This window comes from Aptenodytes forsteri, unplaced genomic scaffold, assembly GCF_000699145.1.
Source record: "Aptenodytes forsteri isolate BGI_AS27 unplaced genomic scaffold, ASM69914v1 Scaffold193, whole genome shotgun sequence".
NCBI lineage: Eukaryota > Metazoa > Chordata > Aves > Sphenisciformes > Spheniscidae > Aptenodytes > Aptenodytes forsteri.
The window spans coordinates 11,953,692-11,969,580 of NW_008795405.1; the positions used below are offsets into that span (position 1 = coordinate 11,953,692).

General features: G+C 40.1%; 1 protein-coding gene across 1 annotated transcript in view; it reads right to left on the reverse strand.

Annotated features, from left to right (window-relative positions):
• Positions 1-10,702: 10,702 nt before the first annotated feature.
• Positions 10,703-15,889, reverse strand: part of DICER1 (dicer 1, ribonuclease III) — a 53,512-nt gene continuing 48,325 nt past the window's right edge. Inside the window, exons 26-27 of the mRNA XM_019472502.1 lie at positions 15,806-15,881; positions 10,703-15,511 (exon numbers count right to left, since the gene is read on the reverse strand). Of these exons, the coding sequence (XP_019328047.1) occupies positions 15,474-15,511; positions 15,806-15,881 (114 nt within the window). The 3' untranslated portion in view covers positions 10,703-15,473. The remainder of the gene's footprint in view (positions 15,512-15,805; positions 15,882-15,889) is intronic.

A 15,889-nucleotide genomic window follows, 5' to 3' on the forward strand; every position in this document is an offset into this window, starting at 1 on the left:
GTTTTATAACAAACAGCTGACCTACACACCTGTTCCAAAAAGGACTCATTGGTCATCCCTCATTGTCCATGGCAGAATAGCTACATTTTGGGTTGAAGACGACTGCTATCACCATGCTTTTGCTTTGCTTCATAGTACAGAGAAGCAGCCCTCCACCTCAGCACCATTCTCCAGTCAGCTTTCTGCTGATACATCCACGTTGAAGCCAGGATGATGCTGGCACCCCAGCTAGCTAGCTCAGACAACTCCAAAATGACAGGTCTCACTTTAATGAGGAAAGCTTATAATTATGTGATAACTCATCTGTGACTTGGGTTCCTGGGTGCTCTCCTCATGTAAAGCGAAAAACATGCTGTTGAGCTCCTGACAAGATTGAAGCCAATGGGACTCTCACCATCAGCACCAAAGAGTCAGGATTTCAATCCATGCTCTAGCTCAGTCTGTATCCTTGTCTGGGCAAATCACTTAATGACCATTTAACAGTTTATTGCTCTTGGGAGAGTTACTTATTTCCCTCTGTGTTTGTTTTCTCCTCTGACAGGGATAACACTCAGAGCTTTATAAATCATAATTAGCAAGTTTTGAATGCACTTTGAGATCTTGAGATAACAGCATGCTACAGGTGCGCAGTGTATTTATTCTTAACACTTCAGGCCAGTGGCCCCTGACCAAGAGCTGCAAAGCCATAGCTTACAGAAATAGGTTGCAAGTCCAGTGGAAGTGCAAATGGCAAATTAGTGCTCGCAAGTAGAAACCGTGACATGAACCCAGAAGTGGTATTGGGGGTGAGGTCACAAACCTGGTAGTTAAACCAGAAGACAGGTCCATCAGCTTTGCTAGTTCCAGTATGGCTTAAAAAAGCATGCTTTGTACTGATAAATATGTTTCCACTCAAGGCTAAAACACAAAGTCTCACAGACCTACTTTTCTGTTGAGCTCTCCCTCAAGAACAACAACAGAAAGTTCCACCTATGCCAGTGATCTAATCAATTAGATTTTACTTCAGTATGTGTTAAGAGATTGGAACAAGATTTTAAACAAATATTTACCCCGAAAAAAGCCTTAACAGACTCAAACCTATATTCGCCATGGGTATACATGATCTGAATAATAATAATAATAAAAAACCTCTGGGACATACTGTGAACATCAGATTGGCTACAAGCTTTACTGCATGGAAAACTTCCCGGCAGGTGGTTGTAATCCTCCTAAAAAGGATCAGGGCTGGATCAGCAGTGCCTCAGGAAGTTAGGTGCCCATCTCTTATTGGATTTACACTGTGATAATCTAAGCACAAAACTGTTGCTTCTTGGGTTACTTTCGTTAAAAAGCTGAAATTTTGGTTCATGATGCCATGTCTAATCTAAGCACTTAGCTTGCAGTCAGTTTATTTGCTGGGTTTATCAACAATAAATGACCATTGTCTTCAACTTTTACAAAGCTTACTGATTCTTCCTGGGCATTGGACTCTCTCTTCATCCTAAAAAGCACATTTAATTTTTCAGGAACATTATGTTCTGGAAAATGTTTTTCAAAGGGCAATAAAAAAAAAAAAATCCCCCCTTAAAGGGTTTTCATTTGTCAAATATAACTTATGCCCACATAAGATTCATTTCTTAAAATAAATACTGAAACCTCAGAGAAAACCTTTGTGCAGGATTTGCAAAGGAAAAACGTGCCGTGTAAATGGGAGCGGTGGTTCGCTGCAGCCCGAGCCCCGCTGGTATCCTCGGTGAGCAGAGCAGCAGACCGGGGTTTTTACTGGCCTCTGTTGTGTCTGTTGAACTGTTGCTCTGTCTTTAGTGAAATCTCAAGCAACAGAAATCCTCTATTAAAACCACCTGCGCGGCTTTGTCAGCCGAGCTCCGTGCTGTCAAGTAACTTAGCTTCTTAAGCCAATACAAGTCATTAAGAAGAAGGTGAATTAGAGATTTAGACGTTGCCGATAGTAACTATCTCTGATCAATTGATATCTTCCTCTGATAAAGCGGCGCTCCACGGCCGACCCCCTCCTCTGCCTCATCCGCGCAGACCCCGACCACTGGATCTAATTATGGGTGAGGAACACCAGGCCCTCGTCAGCGCTGAAAGGCCATCAGTAGGCCTATCCATTAATAACTCTCCTGTGCGCTGTACATTGTAATTGTCAGACTGCAATTTACAGTAATCCTCCAATGCAAAAACTTAAATAGCTGCAGCTGATTTGAAATTCATACAACCAGTTGAAAGAGAGAAAAACAAGATGCACGGGTTAAAAGGCCAAATTGTGCAAGTGTGTGCGCTGAGTGACAGACATTTTAGTACTAGCCTGGGACCATATTTTAAAAGGTCACTGAAAACTTTTGGCTTGGGCCCTCTGACAAACAATGAACTTTCCATATATTTATTTGCCATCTCTTTGTTTTTACAGCAAGCAGAATAAATGAGTTAAATGACGTTGTGCGGGTCTGCACATTGTCAGCACAGGTTATAAGTCATTATTAAACTCCATCAAATCAGACCAAACCTGGTCTAGGCAATGAGACTAAAAGTTATTTGCATTCCTTCTGTCATAAAAAATCATATCCCCTTACCCAAGACTTTCGTTTCTTTATTAAATGCAGCCACAAGAGTATTTCAGGTCTGGCAATGTGAGCTCAGGAAAACCTACTCTGTATAACTCAGTGTAACAGCTTAGAACCGATTCCACTAAAATGTCCCAGTTGAGTGTATCTGGGCACTCAATCAAGACACACATATTACTTTTAAATAAGATTAGCCTTTATATTTTGCTGCTTAAGTTAAAACTTTTCATGTCATTCTCTCATTTTATGTAAACTCCAACGTAATTCTGTTTTAGAGAATACTTCAAACAAATTAAAACCCTCAACTCAAACGTGTCTAGCAAAACTTGCCTAATGGCATAGCAAGCTGTTTGGTGACACTGAAACACTTTTAAATAAGATGAATTTTCCCTGCGTTGCCCTGGCTTTGTAATTACTGCTGCTGAACAGCATACTCCTTTGGTTACAATGGCAAAAGCAGCGGCTTGCGCTCTGAAACTTATTTGACAAATAACTTACAAGTGACCTGCAACATCTGTTTAAAAAATCGTCCTTTGGTATCTGCCTCAAGTTGAGTTCAGCATTAATTATGAAATGCAAACATATCGTCTGGGGCCAAGGGCAGCTTTTACACATACACAAGGCACTGCGTGGGGAGGAGGGCAGGCTGCAAACGCCTTCCTTATGCCAGTCAAGTGGAAAGAAAATGTTTAAATAAACCTCCCTCTGAGCTACCAGCTTGTACCGTCGTGCTAGTGAGATCCAACTACGCTCAATGATGGGTCTGCTCCCGGCGGTGCTGAGCTCCCAGGCACCCAGGGAGGCACGAGCCACAGTGGGACGGGGCTTGGAGAGGCAGGCGGTGATGCCCAGCACCTTCAGCCACCCTGGACGTCAGCTGGAGCCGTGGGAGCGCAACACCTCCAAAACCCGGCCCTGAGCCTCGCTCGTCTGGAAGATGCCACCAACAGCTATAGAGGTGCGGAAGTCACGGCAAACCCCCCAGAGCTGCAAACACCTACATGAAAAGCAAAGGGCTCCACACCCCAAAGAACACCAGTGATAGGCTTTAATAAAACTAATGACAGCCCAATTTACACTCACAAAATCCTATAGTGATGGAGAAGATGTGTTCTTCGGTCGCTAAGTTTTAAAACCTCTACTCGGCCCTACCTCTAGACAGTTTACTGCTGTGCTGCTTGGTGTAACGTCAGGTCAGGATGAGATTCAGCTCGTAGTACAAAAGCAGATGGAAGAGTGAAATAGAGCACTTCTCTCTTCTTCAGAGAAGGGAAACGTTTTTTCAAGGTCTTGTAAGTCTTTTTTATGTGGAAGTCAGTAAAAAATAAAAATAAGAAATTCTGACTCTGTGTAATCCTGAATTACATTATTTTGGATCTGGTTTAAAAACTATCCAGCAAGGTTTGATTCAAATAACATGTGCAGTACAGATATCCCTTCACATCAATAAATATTAATAGTATAACTATTGAATATAAACTTTTAGAGAACTATTTCATTCTGCAATCAAAATAAACTGCTTCTAACCTATATGGAAGCACATGTAAAATACAGTTGGACAATACTGAAACCATTGATTTCTGCAGCTTTAAAAGATATTTGCTTGTAAGAGATCAATGATGGATCTAAAAGTTTACTTCTGCAGATCTCTTTTCTTTGCGCTGCTTTTTTCTTTTACCTTCTTATACATGAACTTAATCAGCAACCAAGCTCAGCCATCAAGTGATAACTTTTCTGCAGCTAATTGTGGCATATTGGAGTCTAGTAAGGAACATTATTAACCTGTCCTATAATTCACGTTTTGTGTGAAAAACTGGGACTTGAAAAACACCTGCCCAAACAATTCATAAACACACTGCACAGCAAATACCTATGGTAATTCACTGGATTTACAACCGTCATGTTATATTAAACATACAGTATCAAAATTTATCACCCATTACACAGATTCCTGTTTTAATAATATCTTGTACTTGTACAATAGCACCTTCTCTCCCAAAGGGTTCCGAAGCACTTTAAAATCATACATACAGGAATTGCTTCATTCACTGTGGAAATACAGCTGCCTCTGGGGTGGAGCGGGGGTTAGGGGAGGAGAGTAATTGTGCGCAGCAGTTATAAACACTGACAGTCGAGAGAGATGGTTGGGGACAGGGAGCGGAGAAAATTATACCAAAGTCTCAGGAGCATAATATAAAAGGCATAACCCCAGTTGCAGGCGAGGGAGGTGCGTAGGCAGCCGTGGCAGGACATGCGCTGATTCGGGGTATCCTTGCAATAACTGTCACCAGTTCCGACCGTAGGGCCAAGCTGCAGCCTTTGGCTCCAGCCCTCAGGCAGTGGGTCAGGACTGGGACGAGCCTCCCCATGGTGCAGCCCCTGGCTGCTGAGGGAGTCGAGCCGAAGGCTCGAAGGCTCCATCTCCAGTACCATCACTCTGCATTGCTCAGATTCCCCAAAGACAACCCCAGCTGTGCTTCCAAAAAACCACGGGACAACGGAAGCCCACTGACCAGAGACCTCTGCGGTGGGCAGCTGGGTGAAATTGTCCAAAAATAATGAAACATTAGAGAAAAGTCAGGCAGATGCATGGATTTATGGCTAGGCCGTTGACCCAGTTAGAACTTGGCTGTCAAAGACTGCTGTTACCTACACCACTGAAAAATGCTTGTGTTCCTCAGTTGACTGCAATCACAGCTTCATCTGCTTCTTCGTACTTACCATAATTGCCAAAGTAGCCTCCTGTGGCTTCATGTCATCCCCAAATCTCTCCAGCCTACTCTCACTCAGGACCTTCTCAGAACTTCTTCGATCACAGTGAGGAATCAACTTCTGAACATCAGGTTAGATTTAGCTTTACAAGAAAATCAGTCGAAAGCTTAAAACTGTCCCCTGAAAATCACCACCGATGGGCTTACTCCTGCCTATTAGACTTCAAGCAGACAACTGAAACCCTAAGCTGCAATTGCTTCTCTCTAGTTTGAGACATGTTATCTTGGGGAAGGCTTGGGGCAGAGATGCTTTTTCAAAAAAGACAGAAGACTGTGCCAGTGTAGGGGATGAGGAAATGTAGCTCTCAGTGTGAGCAATCACAACGAGGTGAAAAACAGCAGAGGATTTTAAGCCAAGTGATGCCAGAAGACCACAACTACAGTCTTATCTCTAACAGCAAAACCAGTTTCCCACCTATCAAACACAACCCTACCATGCCTGCTGTCTGTGGCGTGGCTGGCACAGAAACTGTACCTTTATTGTTGGCACAGCGGACAGACCACGGCTCTTCTCACCACAAGCCTGCTTTGGATGCAAGGCAGAGTTTTCACTATTGCAGTTAAGACAGGGGTGACATGCAAAGAGTCACAAGCTCTAAACTGTTGCAGGAGGAGGCAATGTTGGATGGCCCCTGGACTGCAGGACTTGTTTTGGACCTCAGAGGACTAAGTTCAGGGATACTTGAGGCTTAAAGATTATTGGAAGTAGCAAAAACTGGTAAGTGACTTCTGTAGTACCTGGTGGCTAAGCTTGACCTCTGCTTCTATGTAAGGCTCTACTTCAGTTGGTTTCTTCTTCTCAGTCCCTCCCACATGTCTCGCTGTCACCTTAAAACCTGGTGCTGGAATAAGCAAACTTTGTCACTGCCTGTTTCCACCATTGCCCAGCCCTCCTCCACGATGCTCACCCCTTTATGGGGAGCTGATCTAAGAGCCGACTTGCCCAGGTCTGTTCCCTTTCCTCTCTACATTTGAGGTGTCTCTGAATCTTGGCGTTTCTTCCAAAATATTTCCAGCCTACAACTTTCTCTATTTGTTGATACATCTCAGGCGTTTATGCAGGTCCCCTTTCACTCCTCGCCTCAGTCACTGCAGTTTCTGGGATTTTCTGACACACATCAGCACGCCGTATCCTATACAAAAAGCAGCTGCTGTGTATCTAGCATAGATTATATACTCATGTTTAGTTTAGTTCCTGCAGCCCATGTGCCATAGGCTCTGTTGCAATTTATTTAGCTGCTGCATTAAGTAACCCTTCACCTTAGCTAAACTGCCAATAAACCAACATTACTTTACAAAAACTCTTCCACAGAGGCTGCTGTATGGTTTGCACTAATTTAGTGGCTTGCAACCAAACGTTAAGTAAAACGAGTACCCTTGCGATGCACACGCACAAGGATGTGTGCTTGATTCAGCTCTGCAAGGTGGGTCAGGAAGGTCTGAATTGCCCCTCCTCTGCCTTGCTGCACCTGCAGGGGACAGCGGCACTCGTTGGGAATTCAGCCCTCCACAGCAGGCAGTGCTTGGTGCTCAGTGCAGGAACCCTTCTAGCCGATGGATTCCACAAAAAGGGCAACTTTTTAAGGACCAGCAAAAACATTTGGTCCAGGAAAAAATGGTTACTACTTCTTCCACAGATCCCTTCCCCTCTCCACCACCAGCAATTTCAACACCGTTGTTGAGGCAGAGTCCTGGGAACTTTTGCCCTTGTTTTAAGTGAGCTTTTTGCTGGCATGGCCCTGCACAGCAGCCAGTTGGCAAGACAGGGAGTACGGCTGCCTGTGCCATGCTTGTTCGTATAATGAGATCTCTTTTGCCTGGAGCACATGTACTATGTAAAGCTGGGAGGAAGGTGATGAGTGTTGCTGGCAGGAACATAATGCCCTGCTATTCCAGCTAGAATCACCCTGAAAACAATAATTTCTTAACTTAAAATTGGTGCTGCAAAATACTATTAATTGCTATATAGATATGTGAGAATAGGGCAGATCTTAGCTATCAAGATACTGAGGCTTGACTGAATGCAAGGAGGGTTTTGTTCTGACACCAGCGTCTTGCCTAAATTCAGGTGACTGAGAGTGAATACATGAAAGCAAAAATGGCTGGTGTAGACAGCCGTGGTGTAAGAGCATGGAAGCAGATGTCTATGCTTAATGATATCTGTGTTCACTGACGCTTGTGCTAATGCTAGTAGTTGTGCAATAGGCAACTTGTACAACCATAGTGCTGCTCCTGTATGTTACTTAGATTCTCATTTATAAAACAAAGTTAAAAACCTTACCCTAAAATTGATGGCAAAGTGCCACTCAAGTACTTCTGTGAAAACTTTCTTAAAGGAATATATAGTTGAAGACTGGACTGGTGATCCCACAGTCCCCTCCTGTAGGTCAGTGCTTCGGAGTAGGTAAATGAAGTCTGCAAACTTAGCATCATTTTATTACAAATGCTGGAACAGCTGCAACAGTTCATACTCACTCCCGTGCTTCAGGCCAAGTGCAGTAAAGAGGGGATCATCCTCACCTCGGCAGGAGATGAGCGTGACCCTGGACTAACTAGTGACTCACTGGCTGTGGTGCAGCTAGATGAAATCTCTTCTCCTTGCCCCATCACTTTCCCTGAACGAGCATTTCCAGCTTCAAGCTACAGCGTGGGATCCATCTCATCAGCTGAGTGCCAGCCCTGGATGGGGACGAAGGGGCCTCTCTCTCATTCAACTCACCTCGTTTTGAAAGGGTGATCTAAGGGCAGGAAAACCGAACGGTGCCCTGCGGCTGCTGACGTGGCTCCACTGAAAGCAGAAGAAATGGGTGGGAGTTGGCCCAGATGCAGCTGTCTGCAGAGCACACGTCTTAAGTTAGCTGAAGCATCCTAGATGTTAATAAAAGCTGTAAGGAAGATTGCCCTCATTCCTCCCCTCTAAGTCTTGCCCACCTGGCAAAAGAAAATGGAGCAAGCAGTTGGATATTCACCACAATAGGTGGGCTATCTAAAAAGTAGGTAGCTGGCAAACGTGCCACCCTTTTTACTTAAGAGCCTCAAAAATGGAACCAAAACAGAAGAGGCTGCCTTTGCCCATCACTGCATTTCTCAACTTCTACTTGACGTCTGGAATTTACACTTACTATACCTGAAGGACTTTTGTGTTAAGTTCAAATGCACACAAATTACAGAGCCCAAGTGGATGTCTTCCCAGTGACTTCAGCGGGAGCTGGCCAGGAACCCAAAACTACAGGAAATTTTCAAGTTAACCAAAGAAAATTACTTCAATTTAAGAGTTAGCATGAAGCTTTCAATAAAACATATATAAAAAAGCAATGTTAAAAAAAACCCCACAACAATGTAAGCCAGGTAAGTGGAGGTGGTTAAGCTGCAAAGTAAATGATACTGTTTTCATAACATATTGAAGGTCCTTGGTTATTTTACTCACCAAAATGAAAGTATTGTTCACGTTCTACATTAAGGAAGAACATAATCGCAGCTATGAGTAAAATAAAACCCACTTACATGTCAGTACTGCCTGTGTCCACTGACATGGAGATTTCCTCTGAGGAACAGATCCTGCACCTGGTCTCCAGCAGAAGTGTTAAGGGAAGCCCAGCCAAGCACCAAATCTGCTCCTCTGTTTCTGGACTTGAAGTTATGATTAGCTTTGTTACTACCTCTTCAGGGCAGGCATATTCAAAAACTTATTCCCCTTAGTTTTCACTCAAATTCCTTTTTCTGTATGGTTTTACTTAAGAAGAATAGCAGCTAAGTCAAATACATATCTTAGCTCTATTGATGCAATTATGAAACACATTTATTCTTATAATGAGATGAGAAACCAGTACCTGTAAACTCTTCAAACAGACATAGAGGTATTCTCTTTTCAATACCTATAGAGTGGCCGCCGAGGTTTGTCAGGATGACAAATGGTAACTATCCTGAAAATTTGTGTATTGATGTTATAGCTTTACTAAGGTTAATTATTCCTCTTTTTACGTCAAGCCTGATGTTCCTTCGGGGGGCAGGAAGAACCCAGTCGTTGCTGTATTCTGAGCAGCTTAAATTTAAAAAACTAAAAGGATCTATTATTTTATATTACGCGGTTTCAACACCATTGCTAATAAACTGTACTCAAAATCTACAGTAAGTAGGTGATGCTCCCATACTGGCAAAAAATGAAGTCACCTGCCTTTGAAGCAGAACCTTTATTGATTTCACACTTTGACTTTCTGAAGAACTCTGGATGCTCCACATTACTACCCAGCAAGGGATGGACCACTTCCTTTGAGACTCAAATTTAGACGGCCATTCCTCATCTCATCCCTTCACAACGAACAGAAAGATAATGGCATCTTCAACTTTTTTTTTTTTAATTATTTTTTTCAGGCCTATTTTCCTGTAGAAAATTTGGGGAAAGTTTTCCGATTTGACCCACTTGCTAGAACTTGGGGGGTGGGGGCTGTGTTGTCATCCCCTACTACGGCTTACTAGCCTACATATTGGAGCTTAAAGGGCCTTACCTACCAGTGCCATCAGTGTCAGGGTGGAACCCAGAGGCGGGAAAAAAGAGCTGTAAAGCCATAGGAGATCCACAAGGTTCCTCAGGATTCTCAGCTGAGAATTGCTTGCTTCATTGCAGCTGAGACAAGGAACAAACTGACACTGCTGACTTAGGTGATTTGGCCCTCCTCCAAGTCCCAGAAAAAGGTACCACCGTGCCTATCAGTGGTTCAGCAGGCTTTTCTCTGTAACAAAACATGTAGTAGAAGTTGCCCGTTGCAGATGCCAAGAAACTGACTGCTGCATTGGGAAGTTTTCAAAAAGGAAGACTCCTGATCTTCGACTGGCAGGTCTGTCTCGTCTCCATAAAACATGGACATGACACTGGTGTGCCAGTCAGAACGCTCTACAAACATGCTTTCAATATTCAGGGTAAGTGAAATACTAACGGAAAACAAATGGAAAAAATAATTAAAATCAATGTTATTAATGTTGCGACTATTAGCTAACATTAACACTTTAGTCTTCAAACGTGTGCCAAATTGTGCAAACCTGTGTTACTGAACGCTTGTGCTCTGGGGCCTCCCAGCTCCAAGAGAAATTTTGCAGGTATAACAGTCAACACAGAGATCAAATTGTAGCATGTACACCATCATTTTTAACTCGAGTGTCCCTTAAGAGTCTTCACATAGCTCTGAAGACAGTTCATTCATCAGAGGAAGGAGACAAGCAGACCTGTCTTTAAACAAGGTCAAGAAATAATGTTTTCACAAATTGTTTTATTTAGACTGAAACTGAAAATTAATTTTTTGTAAACTCTATAAGATTTATGGAAAGATTAAGAGGAACTAATAACAAAAGCAAAAAGACAATACAGGGTGAACAGACCATAACTTTATTGGAGATATACTCAGCTACAATTATTACAAAAAACTATTAAAGGTAATTGTGATCCATAAGGTGCAGATTGCAAACTTCTGCAGCATGATTACAGTATGAATGAATTACATTTTATGTCCCTTAAAGACAGCTGCAGCATGTGATGGTAAATATTTTATTGTCCATCAAATTATATTCGTTATTCATTCTACTCGATTTTAACCACCTTTTCAGTCAAACTATTTACAATAAAAATGCCTGCAATTTCCAATTCTTGTTCACAAACATTTTTCTCTCCAACTTGCTGCTGCAGTAAATTCTGAGTGCATCTACAATGCAATTAAAGTAGTCTGTGGTTGCCATTCAAACAAAAGAGGGAAAAAACCTAAGGACTGTATTGGATAAAATTTATTTTTAAGAAATGTAGTTAGCTTTGACAGAAGTTAATTTTAACTGCTAGTGGAGTATACTACAATGACCTCCAGATATTTGCTAACATAATTCAGATTGAGTTACAGTTGATATTTAGATTACATTTCATGCTCATGTACTGCAGTGGTTTAAGTTTTAAACCTAATATGAAAGCAAAGAAATTAACTTCTTGAAAATTAGAGCAATTGGAAAATGATCAATGTCAGTAATTAAGTACCAAAAATCAAAATCCTTCTCGCTTTACTCATGTAATAAATACCGAAATCTCCATGAGAATGCTTTTGTAGGGAACCCCACCCAAAACATACAAGCCCCGAATACTGTCAGATAGAGGCAAGTGTACTATCACAGCAGAGCACGATGCTATTTGTCATGTTTGGATTACGTGTGCTGCTGTGACTGGGATACAAAGATTTCACTTTCTGTACAGGTAAATGCACGTAGCATAGTTATGTCATATGCAGTAACATAAAACCCACATTTTCCAGTTTATGGTTCTGTATTTGCTTACAAGGAGGAAAACCCAAACTCTGCAACATACATAAAAGCACAAGATCTTCAGGTATGTAAAAGAATGCAGTTCCATTGATTAAAATGATACCACATCAATTCGCACTAGCTGAGGATCTGGCACCTCATCCCTGGGCCACCACTATAATCCACCCCAGCACGGAAACTGGTTCTTGTCCAAGTTCTGTACTCTGCAGTCACAACATACTATTGTGTAATGAGACTTAAAAATAGTCGGCTTTTTTTCTGTACGGATTTTAGCAGCATCAAGCTGAACAAACACTTCAGAAGTCGCTACTGGGCACTCAATATTCAGACTGAGCAGAGATTTAGCTGAGGTTGACCAAATTACTAGGGGCTGTCTTCTCGCAAACATAATATGTTGGTTTGTTCAGAGATAATTACCGGAGTGTCAGAGGTCATTCTAATTTTAATTACTTCACATAACAGTAAAATGATGTAGTAGAAAAACAATAGCTTTAAAATACAATCAAGAGTTGTTACACATCTTTGTTGTATTTTTCCACATACAGTAAAAATGCCACAGACGTTACAAATGACCTATTTAAGTTGTGCAAGTAAATGACACATTACAGGCATTATAATTATCTTTTTCAAATTCAGTAAATCAGAACAGCAGCAAGGCCAAACCACATTTTTCCTCTCTGTTAAGCATTTTTTCCTTGAAATGAGGTAAAGCATGGTACCAAGTGCAATGCTTATTTGTGCTACATGAACAGAACAGCGCAAAAAAAGCCATAAAAATAAAAACGCAGCATAGTTAGGAGGACTGTTTAAAGTACAGTATAACAGGACTTAGATAAAAAAACAAGGTTCATGCCAACTAACCCCCACACTATTTATGATGAGCCTGTGTGGTTGCTTTTGAAGATGGGTTGCAACAGTCCGCTCACACTTGTGCTTATAGCATGTCAAGTGATTTCTATCCCAACCTTCAAATGATCAGATTTAGGTCTTTAATAGCATACACTGTCCAATATCAAAATCATATCAACTGTAGGGCAAAACACACAGATGTATAACATGGAAGCTAATATGAATTTTCTATCTCAAAGGATAAAAAAATATTTCAATGAGGTCACACTGGAAAAAGTTACGGCATTTAAAACACATTTAAAAACGCATCAGCAGCAGAAACTACTTTATAGTCAGCCACTACACATTTCAGATTTCCAATTCATAGGCTTTATCTAGTAACAAAGTGATCATTAAACTATTCTGAAACACAGAGCAAGTTCAGTTAATTTTCTTTGCATCAAAACACTCTGTAGCACTTTACTGCTAACAATTACCTGAAACCCCTGAGAATCTATAACCTTGTAACAATCAGGAAGAAAATTTTAGGCGTTCAAAGACTAACTTAAATTTTAGTTTTTCATAATGCAGTTAGAACTACTTAAGACTTTCTAGATGGTCTGATTTTATCTGCTGATTGATGTCTGGCCAGAAACACAGAATTGTTAACATTGGTGATCAGGTATTTTCTCTAAGAAACTTCACTCCTACCACAAAGAAAGAGTTATAACTTAAATCGGTGACTTTTTTTTTTAAACAGCTAACTCAAAGCAATTTACCTTTGAGAATTTAGACTGCATGTTTTTACTGTTCCATCTCATTTACATTTGTTTTATACACATCAAGATTTGCAGGTCTTATACTTCCCTGTTATATTTTAATGACTAAAGTACCAAGCAAATGCTAGAAATTTTTTATAAACTAGTATTTTAAGTCTCAGTCTGACTACTATAACAATGCTGTTTTCAAATACAAGAACGGTCCTTTCTGCAGAATGAAAAATGACTGGGATAGAAAATATAAGAACTTTTGAAAACTGTATTTCAGAAAAGCTTAATGTCTACCCCTTGTCACTAAGGCATTTATTTTATTTTTTTGTTAAGAAAGCAAGAGCTGACAGTTTTTGTTTTGTTTTAGTGTGCATTTGTGAGGAAAGGAATAGGTTTTCAAAGCAGGAAATACAGTATTTATTTGTAATTTAATACATAAGACACAGCATCAAGTTCAAACTATTGTGCTGGAAAACATTAAAACACCTTGCTCTGCTTTCTCAAACTTCAAGCATAATTAACAGGGCAAAATTGCAGCAAACCTCTACTGATATTGGTGGGAATACGAGACCCACAGCTTTTTTAAAAGGTAAATTAAGAGGTATTATAGTTACAGTGCAAAAAATTAAAATTTCAAGCATAATATATAAACATAGCACCAAAACAGAAAAAAACAATGCATGCAAAAAAAGAAGGAAAAGAAAAGAAAAAAAAAGAACTGAGGTATTTAAGTGAAGAGTGCCTACAAAAATCTAATTAAAGAAGTATAGGCAAAGCCTAAAAAATAAAAGTATGATTTCCCTCCCACCCCAGTAGACCAAAACACCAATGAGCTAGTTTCTCTAAATTAAGGACCTAAATCACAGATGTATCAAAAGTACGGCAGTTATATCTCAAACATCAACTTTCATGTTATTTAACAGCACAGCTTTGGTAGGTGAAATATGCATGCAACTCTGAAAAGTACAGTAAGAAATTTACGTGGAAATATCTCTAAGTGTAAAGGTGCTCTGTTTGTTAAATACGTAACCAATTGACTATAAAATCTGCAGCATATTTTAGGTGTGATATGTCTAAGGTTATTTTGTTAGAGTGACAGTTTGCACTGTGCAATTATTCATTACTGTTTCCAGTATTGGAACTATCTAGCTTGCAGGTTTGTGTAAAATTGGAATTTTAGCCAAAGACCATATTTTGTTTATGGTATAAAAAAAACACTGTAGACTAACCACTTCCTCAGAATTGTTAAAAATAACCTAATTACATATATATGAATACAATTTCTATTATAATCCTGTAATAAGTCACAGCTATAGTAATGAGTTGTACTGTAAATATAGAGCTGTATCATTGTAAAATGCATAACAAAATGAAGGGAATGTAAAACAGTTTGTTCCAAAAGAGATCAGAAATTAAAGATTATTAATGAGGGTTTATTTATTTTTAAGGCAAGAACCTTTTTTTATGCAAGACTGTGTGGCATAAGAAAACTGAAGTTTCATTCTACCAGTATGCCAGCCATTTCAATTAAAATCTGTCCCTAACAAATAAGTGCAATAATGATTGGGAATGCCATCTTAATGTAAAAAGATGACATGGAGAGAAAAAAAAAAAAAAGAAAAGAAAAAAAAAGAATACTGGCACACTTATTCTTTCTTATACCCAATCATCCAGTACAGTTTATCAACTGCTTTATGACTGGCACTAGTGCACAGATTGAAGAATTTTAAGATTACTATATATAAATCTAGCAACTGCATTAGGCGTAAGCTCCCTGGCCTTCTAACACTAAGCAAAGCTGTACTGACAATAAAAGTAAACCAAAAAGACCTGACAACAATTATTCTGAACACTTGCTAAATGTCATCATTAAAGCACTCTCGTGATTAAACAAAGCAGAAGTGAGGAAAGAAGACAAGATTGTGTTTGCGCAAAAAACTATAACTACAATTAGTTCCAAAATTTTATACATGTTAAATGTTTTGTTATCTATTCTGTTATCAAACAAACTTTAAATTCTGTCTTCCAATTTGTTCCTCTCAACATCAACATTTTTAAAAATTTGTTTTATTTCTATGTGGTTTTTTCCCCCCATTTTATTTATTTTTAAGAGGAGTCTCAGCTGTTTGGGACCTGAGGTTGATTTGCTTTGAGGCTTCGTAGTGCTCTTCTCGCAGCTGCAGATTTGGCAATCCTGTAGCTTCTGCCAACACCTTTAAACTTTCCCTTTCCTACAACTTCCACTGTTACTCTGACCTTTCCATCGTAAGTTCTTTCTGCAGGACTGCAAAAATATACACAAGAATTACTTACTGCCTAGGCAAGTTAATGTGAAATAAAAGACTACATTCTCTTTTCTGCAGAAGTAAAAGCAGTATAGTTAAACAGAAATCATTACTTTTCTCAGAAAGTTATGCAAGGAAAAAAAATAAAAATCAGTGAACACAATGATCACGCTAGCTGCTTAGTGCAAAAGAAATTAAAAGTAATTCGTGACATTTAAAAACCCTCAGTAGTTTATGAAGCACAGCTTAAAAACATTTTATGGCAATGTATACCAAAGGAAGTGTATTCTTACCTAAATTTGGCTGTCTCTGGCTCCATCTCCAGCAGCTCTCGCACTGGGGAACGGGGCACATTAGCAGAAAATTTTTCTATTGGG